The sequence below is a fragment of the Mercurialis annua genome, linkage group LG3, assembly GCF_937616625.2.
Source record: "Mercurialis annua linkage group LG3, ddMerAnnu1.2, whole genome shotgun sequence".
In the NCBI taxonomy this organism is placed as follows: Eukaryota; Viridiplantae; Streptophyta; class Magnoliopsida; order Malpighiales; family Euphorbiaceae; genus Mercurialis; species Mercurialis annua.
Genome location: NC_065572.1, coordinates 12018645 through 12030910, shown reverse-complemented (window position 1 = coordinate 12030910; position 12266 = coordinate 12018645). Strand labels below are relative to the sequence as shown.

Genomic DNA, 12266 nt, shown 5'->3' with positions numbered 1-12266 from the left:
TGTTTCTGAAATAAAAAACGTCGATTGAATAGAGTGTCCATCGTAAGTTATATGAGGTAGGTATAATCCTACAAAATTAGAATTAAACAGTAAAGGTTTTGTTAACATCATCTGATGTGCCAAGCTTTGTTTTATAGTGAAGTAGATATGTCTGATTTTTTTGAATCTTCTTTTTCCAGTGGTCCATTTGTTAGATTAGAATAAAGAAGAAGAAGAAGAAGAAGTTGTCTGTTTTATAGTTAGTGCATTCCCAGTTTACACACCACTTCTCTCTCTATCTTCTCTCTCATCATCAACTAAATTATTCTATTTCTTCAACTAAATAAATAATCAAACCCAATACAAAACTGTCTCTCTTTCTCTCTAAAATACTCTCATATTATATATATATGTCTGCAACTTCAAGAACTTATTCTCTATTATATTCCTTCATTGTGTTTTGTGTTTGTTCTTCATTTGTCCACATTCTTCAATATATTTTAAAATAATTAACACTTTCCTCCATTTTTCTGTTATTTTGCTATCAAAATGAGATTTTGAGCAAGTTTTATACTCAAATATATATATTTATCTTGTAATGGATCTTGAAGGAGTGATTCATAGCAACAATCCAATCAAGGTACGAAAGACTGAATTTTTTATCTCATGTTTGCTTTTCGTGGAAAAATATCAATTTAAGTGGAGTAAACAGAATTCCATATTCGATCTCATAGATACATATAGAATTCTGTGGAAAGCGGTATTTGGTGAAAGTTAAAGTAAGATAAAGTACGCGGTCAATGATACACATTGCATAAATAGTCGCCTCAAGTGAGTTGTTTGAACGGAAAAGAGCAGAGTTTTTGAACCGGCCTACGTGTTTAATTACTATCAGTGATTGGTTATAATTAGTATTTTTTCCTCATTTTTTTTTGTTCATTTTGTTGCTGCAGAGAGATTCATGGAAGACAGTGTTGACTTTAGCATATCAAAGCTTAGGAGTTGTGTATGGAGATTTAAGTACTTCACCATTATATGTATATAAAAGCACATTTGCAGAGGACATACAGCATTCCGAAACCAACGAAGAGATTTACGGAGTTTTATCGTTTATCTTCTGGACGTTAACGTTAATTCCGCTTCTGAAATATGTATTCATTGTCCTTAGAGCGGATGATAATGGCGAAGGTGGTACATTTGCTTTATATTCTTTGCTCTGCCGCCATGCCAGAGTCAGTTCCATACCGAATTGTCAACTCGCGGATGAGGATTTGTCGGAATATAAAAACGATGAGTCGGAATTTGGCGATAAAGATGATTCGGGGTCTGGTTTAAAGACAACGTTGGAGAAGTGTAGATTGTTGCAAAGATTGTTGCTTGTTTTGGCTTTGATTGGTACTTGTATGGTTATTGGAGATGGAGTTCTTACGCCTGCAATTTCTGGTATTTAATTCTTTTTTCTATTGAGATATTTTTTTTAATTTACATTTTCTGTTTTAAATTTGAATGTTCATGGCTGACGATTTTTTAATTTTTTTTTTTTGGATTTGGTTGATTGTTTCTGTAGTGTTTTCTGCTGTTTCCGGGTTGGAGCTATCGATGTCGAAAGAGCAGCATCAATGTAAGTTTCTATTTAATTAGAAACTGCTTTACATTTTTACATTCTAATTCGTTTTATTTTGGTAATTAAGCTGTATATTGCTTTTTAATTTTGTTACTAAACTTTAATTTTCTTTAATCTGGAGGTTTTTTGAAAAAAGAAAACATGCATGTCAGTCTGGTTTTATATTTCTTTTGCATAATATGTTTAATTTGGCCATAAAGTTTAGCTGAAATGAAATTATGCATATGTGACAAAATTCAGCAGCTACTTATGCATTTTGGCCCGAAAACCTCCATTGAAACAAATAAAATTTACTAATTAAAATGGATAAATAAAAGTTCGGTCAGAAAGATACGATAAACTAATAATTTGATGCCCATGATCAATTACCCATCTAAAAAGAAATTATGCAATTCTGCAAATTTTAGATCTGCACTCGTATTGCTCATTTCGGTATTTTATTTTCGTTTATGGGAGCTCTTTTATTTTAAAACTCAAAAATTCTATATTTTAACCAATTTTGGTGAAAACATGTTATTTTTTCGTTTATGTTTCGGGTTTTTCCGATCCCGTACTATGTAGCCTGCAATTATTATAAAAAAAAGGTGGACCTATTAGAGAAAATTCTGGTGGGCAGTAAGTATCAGGCAGCTAAACCAACTTTAGATGATTGTTTTTGTTTGTTGCCTGAAGAACTTAAGACAATTTTATAATATACTTTAATTTTCTTCTTATGTATGACGTGAAAACAAGTAAAGGAGTAGATTATTGTTAGGTATGGCTTTTTTGTTTCTTTTTTCTCTGAATAAACTTCCAATTTGGTCTAAATTAGAGACCTCATATCTTAAAATTACACTTAAAGAATCAAACTTTATTTTTTGGGTTATTGTTAGGTATCACCTTTGGCTTTTTTTAATGAAACATGCTTAAAGCATTAAAGTTTGAACAATTTAAAGCTTAATGTAACGATGAACTCAAATAGTATGTGCGCTTAACACCATTTTATTAAAGTCGTGGGACAAAGTTTTTCCACAAACATTAAAAAATTTCCTATCTCAAATGATAAAGAAAATTAATTTTTTATTTATATAGATGTAAAATTAAAGAAAAGTTCGACCCAAAAATCTCGATTCGTAAAAAAATGCATCATTGATGGTCCCCACGTAATATTAATCAAACCAAACTTACGTGTTTTAATTAGAGTCAAATCTTAATTAAAATACAATTAGATAAATAGTGTAGAAGTTGATGTTGATAAGCTATAAATAAAGTGAGCATGAAACATATGGACAGGAGAAGAAACCCAAAAAATTAGAAGATTAAGGATATAAAGGTGTACCTTTTCTAAAAAAGTTAATCTTTCATTATAAGGTGGAAGAAACCGAGCTGTCAGATGAAGATATAGCAAATATGAACCGTGTTGCAGAAAGTAATCTGATTAGCTTCAGCCCCGAACAGTCTAATGAAGCATTGGAGTCTTGGAAAGTTGGGTTTCAGTTGGGTATTTTTCAAAAGGAGAATGAGGCAGACACAATAAAACAACTATCTCTGAACTTGGCTACAGCTCTAGAAGCTAAATAGAGATAAGTTTTTTTCCTTTCAAGGTTTTTTTATGTTTTATGTCTGAGCCTCTCATTTTTGCTTCTTGGAATTGCAGAGGTGGGTTAATGAATTTTAGGAAACAAAAGTTCATAAAATCTTTAGTCTCTGTCAATAATTTATTGTTTCTTGGTTTAATTGAATCGAAAAAGGAGCTTATTAATGATTTCTTAGTTAGAAATTTATGGCCTAACCTGGATTTTGGTTATGATTGGGTTCCTTCTGTAGGGGCGTCTGGTGGTTTATTATTGATTTGGAATTCTGTCTCTCTTCACTCAGTTTCTATTTCTAAGGGCTCTAGATGGATAGTTATGGATTTTGTTTACCATTTTTCATCTTTTCGCCATATTCTTATTTATGCTAGCAATATTGCTTCAGAGAGGGTGCTTTTTTGGCAGGAAATTGGGTTGTTGCTAAACTTTCAGGGGACTGTTATGGTTAGTGGAGATTTCAATGATATTTGTCGCCCGGAGGAGAGACTGAACTGTGTGGGTTTTTCTCCCTCGATGATTGCGCTCAATGAGTTCATTAATTCTGCTGAATTGTTAGATTTGCCTCTGCATGGAAGAAGGTTTACTTGGCATAATTCCCATTCGAAATCTCGAATTGATAGATGCTTAGTTTCAGCGTCCGCTGGTGTTCTTTGGCCGCATATGACTCTATCGGCATTACCGCAAGGTAAATCCGACCATGTTCCTATCTTATTTCGCTCAGCTACTAAGGTGGATTGGGGACCTAAACCGTTTCGTTCAGTTGATGCTTGGTGGGAGCATGATAATTTCAAGGAATTTGTTTTAGTTTCTTGGGGGTTGATTTGTGCGTCTACAGATAACCTCACACAAAGATTAAGGGAGCTGCGAATAAGAATAAAAAAATGGAACTATGATGTTTTTGGAGATCAGAATAAAATTATAAAGGATTTGAATAATGCTATTCTTATTAAGGAGCTCGCAGCAGAGGATGGGCAGCTCTCAACTGAGGAGGAAAGCATTTTGTTATCTCTGAAAAATGACTTATGGGTGGCAGAAAAGAAAGTTGAATTGCTTTGGATTCAAAAATCGCGCTTGCAATGGAACTTGTCTGGTGATAGGAACTCTAAATTTTTCCATAGTATTGCTTCTCAGCATTACAGGAACAATCTTATTTCATCAATTCAAGTGGGGGAAGTTGTCTATGTGGAGCCAGCGGACATTAGACTCCACATTAGAGAATTTTTTACTTCTCTTTACAGGCAAAGAAGTCGGATTCGGTATGACCTCTCGGGTTTGGGGTTCAAGAAGTTGTCTGAGGAGCAATCCGCTTCATTGATTCACCAGTTTGATGAAAGTGAAGTTTTCGCAGCTTTATCTTCTTGTAACGAAAGGAAGGCACCGGGACCTGATGGGTTCAACTTCTTCTTTTATAGAAGAGCTTGGAGTATTATCAAAGCTGCTGTCCTGGAGATGTTTTGGACTTTTCATACTTCGAGCTTCTTACCGAAAGGAATTAATACTTCTTTTATGGTATTGATTCCTAAGGTAGTTGGATCTTGTGACATTAAGGATTATCGTCCTATTAGTTTAGTGAATGGGTTATATAAGCTTCTCTCGAAAGCTTTATCATCTCGTTTATCCCCTCTTATTTCGCATGTAGTTTCGGAGAGTCAGCATGCCTTTTTGAAAGGTAGAAGCATTCAGGAATGCTCAATGATTGCGAATGAGCTTATTCACTCAGCCAATAGGCGGAAGCAGAAGTTGCTGGTTTTGAAGCTTGATTTCCATAAAGCTTTCGATAGTATTGATTGGGAGTATCTGATTTCGGTTATGCGCTGCATGGGTTTCCCTCAAAAATGGCTTCAATGGATGTCTTACTGTCTTTCTTCAGCTACCACGGCTATTCTAGTCAATGGTAGTCCTGTAGATCCTATCTCGCTGCAGAGAGGAGTGCGTCAGGGTGATCCCATTTCTCCATACTTGTTTGTTCTGGCAGTGGAAGGTCTGAAATGTATTCTCGAAAAATCTAGACAAATGGGTCTTACTGGTGGTTATTCTTATGCGAGTGAGTTTGATCCAATCTCTCTTTTACAGTTTGCCGATGATACGCTTATATTTCTTCCTTATGATTTAGATCAGCTTATGAATTTGATTCGGATTCTTCGTTGTTTTGAGGTTGTGTCTGGGCTGAAAATTAATTTCCATAAGAGCTCCATAATGGGAATTAATGTTAGCGATACTGATTTATTATCTGCTGCTAACTTGGTGGGATGCAAGATTGAGTCTTTTCCTATCAAATACCTTGGTTTACCTCTGGTTAAGCGGCAATTGGCTTCTGGGTTTTGGGATCATGTGGTTGATCGGTTCAAATCGAAATTGGCTCTTTGGAAGGGTTCTCTGCTCTCGCCGGCGGGGAGGTTAGTGCTTATTAAATCGGTTCTCTTTAGTGTTCCGGTTTATTTTATGTCTTCTTTTTGCATGCCGATTGGGGTTCAGAGTAAGCTGGAGTCTTATATGAAGCGCTTTCTCTGGAAAGGTGATGTTACTTCTAGAACCCTGTGTAAAGTTTCTTGGAAGACTATTTGTCAGAATTTTGCGTTGGGAGGATTGGGAATTTCTAGTCTAAAAACTAGAAATCAAAGTCTTCTTTTTAAGTGGGTTTGGAGATTGCGTTTTAATAGAAATTCCCTTTGGTTTAATGTTGTCTCTTCTTGTTCAGTAATATCAGACTGGGATTCATTGATTTATGGTGATTCGAATAAGCTTTCTAGTATGTGGAAGGGCATTAAGAAAAGATGTTGCAGCGACAACTTTATTTGGGGTGTGTTTATTGATAATGTTCGCTATAAAGTGGGGGATGGGAAATCTATATTGTTGTGGTATGATAATTGGATGGAAACAGGCATGGCGAGAGATCGTTTTCCCAAACTTTTTAATCTTTCCAATCAAAAGAAAGCTTGTATTTTTGATGTTTGGAGTAGGGGTTGGAAATGGAGACGGCGATTGCGTGGTGCAGAATCACTGCTTCTTATTGAGCTACAAAAGTTCTTTAATAAAGTATCTTCCATTGATGATAGGTGTGATGTTATCTCTTGGAATTCTTCTACGGGTGTTTATTCTTCGGCTTCCTTCTGCAAATTTTTAGCGGTAGCAAACTCTGGATCAGCGGGCTCTCATCCTTCAGAGCGTCGTGCTTCTTTTGTCGCTCAGGTTGCTGCCACTAGTACGATTGAGGTAAATCGTTTTGATGCGTTTGATGGGTTCGTTTTGCACCAGGGGCCTGTTATAGCTGATGGTGGCGTGTTTACTGTGGATGGAGCTGTCGCGGGTTATGATCAGCCAGATCATCAGTCTGCAGCTGTTAGTAGCGTCTCGGATAGGGGAGTTGCTGTTATGGCGAGCTTTGGGTTGCATCAAGGAGCGGATTATTCTGTGGTTAGTGGGTTTAATGAGGGTGATGGTGCGGCGTCTCTTATAGCTGATGATACTCAACAGACTTCTTCAGAGATGGTGGTCAATTCTGCTGCTGTTCATGAGTCTGGAGCTGCTGTTCCTGTAACCAGTGTGCATCAGGAAGCAGCAACTGCTGTAATTCCTTATGCGCAGGTGTGGAAATCTGAAGCCCCTCCGCGTGTCAAGTTTTTTATTTGGGTCGCTCTCCATAATAGAGTTCCTACATTGGATTTTTTAGCAAGACGAGGTATTATTCCTATTGATAATTCCTTGTGTTCGATTTGTGCGATTGGAGAAACGCGAGATCATCTTTTCATTCACTGTAGTTTTGCAAGGAGTGTTTGGATTGATGTTCTTCGAAAACTGGATGTTGTTTGGGTCTTTCCATCTACTTTCATTGAATTTATGGTGCAGTGGCAATTTATTATTCCTAAGGGTCCTTACCGGAAACTTTGGGAGATTCTTTGGTTTATGATTGTTTGGGAAATTTGGAAAAGTAGGAATTCAAGAGTTTTCCAGAGTGCGGAGATTGCGAAGGAAACGGTGATTTTTAATTGCTTTAACAAGGCGGCTTTCCTTTATAAGCTTTGTAATAGGAGTTTTTCTTACTCGGGTTTGGATTTTTTTAGAAATCCATTCTGTATTCTTTTTTCGAACTTGTGACTGTGTGTTTGTCCGTTGCCCATTGCCTAAGCCTCTAGTGTGCCATTTTAATGTGCCACTTCTTGTGCGAAAGCTTTGAGTAGCGGTTTTGCCACTTCTTGTGGCTTTTAATATAATTTTTATTCATCAAAAAAAATTTAGGGATTTTTAAGCACTTTAAAAACAGATTAGTCATATTAATTAGGTAACTAATAGAATAATCTCATCAAGTAATCACTTTTTTAGTAAAAGTAGTTCAACACTATAAAGTATTTTAGTGGATAAGATGGTGGAGTGAAGTCATCATCAATTCTTTCTTATAGCAATGTAAATGCTAGGGACTTCCATTTTCTGACAGTGCATTTCATTTTCATGGTCCTACACCCTTTATTCTGAAATTCTAGTAATTTATGTTGCACGGAAGCGGAAACGAAATAGTATATTATACAAGAGTACGTTATAAATATTAAATTTTAAAATTTCCGAAGCTACGAAAAATGAAAATAAAATGTTAAAACGAAGGCGTCAATCAGTTTTTATGCAACATAGTTGGTGATTATATGCTTGGCAATAACAGTTTCTCATTGTTGACTATATTGTGCAGATGTTGAACTTCCGGTTGCATGTGCAATACTTGTATTTTTGTTTGCCCTCCAGCATTACGGAACTCATCGAGTTGGATTCTTATTCGCGCCGGTTGTGATTACGTGGCTGTTATGTATTAGTGCTATTGGTGTATATAACATTGTGCACTGGAATCCCCATGTTTATGAAGCACTTTCCCCTTATTACATGTATAAGTTCTTGAAGAAGACTCAGAGAAGTGGATGGATGTCTTTAGGTGGAATTCTGTTGTGTATGACAGGTACAACATTATGTTAATTTGTCCTCATAAAGAAATTTACAAATTTTCGAGACGGATATGTGACGAAAACTGTCGTCACAAATTCCGTCACAAATTCTCAAGAATCGGTCAGAGATTCTTCACAATGTCACAAATTTATGACGGAAATTCTGTCACGAATTTGGTCGTTACTAAGTGTTTTTGTTTTAGTTTTGCATATCTAAAGCAGAGCTTTTTGGAATATATTATAGGGTCAGAAGCTATGTTTGCTGATCTTGGACATTTTTCCCAGTTGTCTATCCAGGTAATTTATATTCTGAAAATGGTTTCTGTTTGAGCTATCCTGAAGAAATTTCTCTAAACAGAAGTTCAATTTTAACTCTACAGATTGCTTTCAGTTTTGTGGTTTATCCTTCACTGATTCTGGCATATATGGGGCAAGCTGCTTATCTTTCGAAGCATCATATCATCGAAAGCGATTATCAGATTGGTTTCTATGTATCGGTCCCTGGTAAGTTAGTTCCGATTAAGAATATTCTTCTAAATAAAATATTTGATAATATAAATAATTTATCAATACTGTTGTTGTTGTTTCAGAGAAAATAAGATGGCCTGTTCTAGCAATAGCAATACTTGCTGCAGTTGTAGGAAGTCAAGCAATAATTACAGGAACATTTTCCATAATCAAACAGTGTTCTTCACTTGGTTGCTTTCCAAAGGTCAAGATTGTTCACACCTCGTCGAAAATGCACGGCCAGATCTACATTCCAGAGATTAATTGGACATTGATGCTTCTTTGCTTGGCTGTTACTATTGGTTTCAGAAACACAAAACACATGGGAAATGCAGCAGGTAATACACGCTTCAGCTCTCCGCTTTTCTCGGTTTCCAGAAGCGCTTCTGAAACTTTATATTTATCATTTCGCCGTTTCCCATTTGAGCATTTCAGTTTCGGTTCGACATAAGTTGGCTGGTATAAAAAAACTGTTGTATAATTATGCTTTTCTAATGTTGACAGGTTTGGCAGTTATTACAGTTATGCTGGTAACAACCTGCCTAATGTCCTTGGTGATAATCTTATGCTGGCACAAAAATGTGATTCTAGCCCTTTGTTTTATATTCTTCTTTGGCTCCATTGAGGCTCTCTACTTCTCAGCATCTCTCATCAAGTTCCTCGAAGGCGCCTGGGTACCTATCGCGCTCTCATTGATCTTCCTTGCGGTTATGTACATTTGGCACTATGGAACTCTCAAGAAATATGAAGCTGATGTTCAAAACAAGGTCTCCATCAACTGGATGCTAAGTCTAGGCCCCAATCTCGGAATCGTTAGGGTCCGAGGGATTGGCCTAATGCATACTGAGCTTGTGTCGGGTATCCCGGCTATATTCTCTCACTTTGTCACAAACCTTCCTGCTTTTCACCAAGTAGTAGTCTTCCTCTGCATCAAATCCGTGCCTGTACCGCATGTTAGGCCTGAGGAAAGGTTCCTAGTCGGAAGAGTTGGTCCGAAAGAGTACCGACTTTATAGATGCATAGCACGATATGGTTATCGAGATGTACATAAAGATGATTTGGAATTCGAGAAAGATCTTGTTTGTAGTATTGCAGAATTTATCAGGTCGGAAAAACCTGAAATCGATTTGGGAATAGAAGATACAGGAGAGTGCGAAAAGATGACAGTAGTCGGAACACTGTCATCGTCTTTCGAAGGCGTAAAATTATGCGAAGACGATTCTAGTACAGTAGGAACTTCAGAGGTGAAGGAGATACAGTCACAGTTGACACAGAGATCGAAAAAGAGAGTGAGATTTGTTGTTCCGGAAAGCCCACGACTCGACAGGGATGTTCGGGAGGAGTTGAGGGAGCTAATGGAAGCAAGAGAAGCAGGAATGGCATTTATACTTGGACATACATATGTACGGACCAAGAGTGGATCGAGTTGGTTGAAAAAAGTAGTGATCAATTATGGTTATGATTTCTTGAGAAAAAATTCAAGAGGACCAAGTTATGCTTTGAGCATACCTCATGCTTCAACTCTAGAAGTGGGGATGGTATACTATGTTTAAGTGTACGTTACGGTACAGTTACGGTGCACGGAAATACCGAAACGGAAAACGCTGAAGCGAAAAATGGGTAAATGATGTTTTTTTTTATAAGAATAGATTATAAATATAGAGTTTTGGAGTTTCAGAAGCATTTATGGAAATGAAAAATGAAATGCTGATACGTAGGACTCGATAAGTTTTCGTGCAACATATCAGTACAACTATAAAACCCGACAAATTTTCTGTAGTTTACTGAGTGTTGTTATGTATATATATATGATATAACAGAGTTGATTTATAAATACAGTTGTGAAGATATTGCAGAAGATGCTATCCATGATCATTTTCAAGCAAACTTGATAACCATCTAGACAATAATTTTGTATTTAAATCATAATCATGTGCATTATTATATAAGAATCTGACACAGCTGAGCCAGTAGGGTTAATGCATGGTGTGTTCCCTATCAGAATACAGATGCTGAATCTATATATGCAGCCCACGAAACAGGGTAATCATAAAATAATAATGGAATCTATTTAAGAACCTAGATCAAGTACTAGTAAGATTATTGTTAGATATGACACACTAGGTATTTTTTTTAAAAATACCATTATTTTTATTTGTTTTAGTTAGAATCATTTTATCTATTTTATTTGATTTTAATATGTATTTATCAAATCAAAAAATGTTAGATTTGGAATAAAATCGGAGATGTTATAAATGGTATGGTATTTTTTTAAAGGCTTAATCATAAAAAAATCCCCCACCTTTTTATCCCTTTTTCAAATGCACCCTGACGTTGTAATTTTGTCAGTTGCATCCTAATTCGCACCTTTGGTTTTCAATTCCACCCGCAAGTACTAAATTGATCTCTTTTTCATTTAAAAAAAGTTAAAATAAATCATCTATTTTTAACTTTTTATGGGTAAAAGAGTTCAAACGAGTACTTTATAAGGGTTTTTATGAATTTTTTCCGAGTGAAAAAAGTCCAATTTGATTTTGAGGATGGAATTGAAACCCAAAGGTGCGAATTAGGGTGCAACTGATAAAATTGCAACGTCAAGGTGCAACTGAAAAGGGGCTAAAAGGTTAGGATTTTTTTGGTGACTAAGCCCTTTTTTAAATTAGAATGAGTGATTAGCTAAATTGAAATGTACTTATCGAAAATTGGTTAAAATTGGTGATTTTAAAAAATTTGGTTAAAATTGATCTACCTGAAAATGTTTAGTATTTTTAAGATATTATGTCTTTTATAAAAGGCCTAATCGTAAAATAAATTGGAATTCTTACAAAGATACCTAAAATTTTGAAAATATTTACAAAAATATCCGTTGATTTTTTTCATTTACAAAATTACCGAGTTGACATAAAAATATATACAAAAATACAAAAAAATAAAGTTATTTACAAAAATATATACCGTTAATATAATTTCATTATATTTAACCAAAGAATTTGGAAACAGGTTTAATATCGGTATAATTTCAGTATACTTTTTGTATATAGATAATAATTTTTTTATATAAATTTTCACGTATAATTTTAGTATATTGTTTATTTAATTTTTAATATACGATATAAATTTTATTTAACATTAATAAAATTTTAGCATGTTTTTATGTGTGTACTCTTGATATAACATTGCTATAATTTTATTATATTTTTAATTTATATACATTATGCACACGAATTTAATATATTAAAATTATACCAACAATATACATTAAAATTTTAGCATGTTTTTATGTATGTATACTCTTAGTATAATATTGGTATAATCTAAGTATATTTTTAATTTTGTATACAATATGCACATGAATTTAATATATTAAAATTATACCAATAATATATATTATCGTATTTTTGTAATTATTTTTTTATTTGTTTAGATTTTTTTGGAAATATTTTTAAATCAACTTGCTATTTTTATAAATGAAAAAAATCAATGCCTATTTTTATTTTTCTAATAAATGGTGTAATTTTCTCTTCCCCTTTATAAAAAGTCCTATTTGTTTTAGACTTTATATTTATGGGAAAAGGGTCATTGATGCCCTTAAAATTTGTTTACAGGATCAAGTGAGCCCCTACTGTCCTGAAAGGTTCAAATATGCCCTTAATGTTTTAA

General features: G+C 34.8%; 1 protein-coding gene across 1 annotated transcript; it reads left to right on the top strand.

Moving 5' to 3' along the window:
- The first annotated feature begins 214 nt into the window (after positions 1 to 214).
- LOC126673715 (potassium transporter 8-like) lies at positions 215 to 10464 on the top strand. The gene is made up of 8 exons (XM_050367951.2): positions 215 to 619; positions 933 to 1422; positions 1547 to 1600; positions 7853 to 8113; positions 8344 to 8396; positions 8480 to 8603; positions 8690 to 8944; positions 9111 to 10464. The coding sequence occupies exons 1-8, from the start codon at positions 578 to 580 to the stop codon at positions 10157 to 10159; spliced, it is 2328 nt and encodes a 775-aa protein (XP_050223908.1). The 5' UTR covers positions 215 to 577; the 3' UTR covers positions 10160 to 10464.
- Positions 10465 to 12266: the final 1802 nt, after the last annotated feature.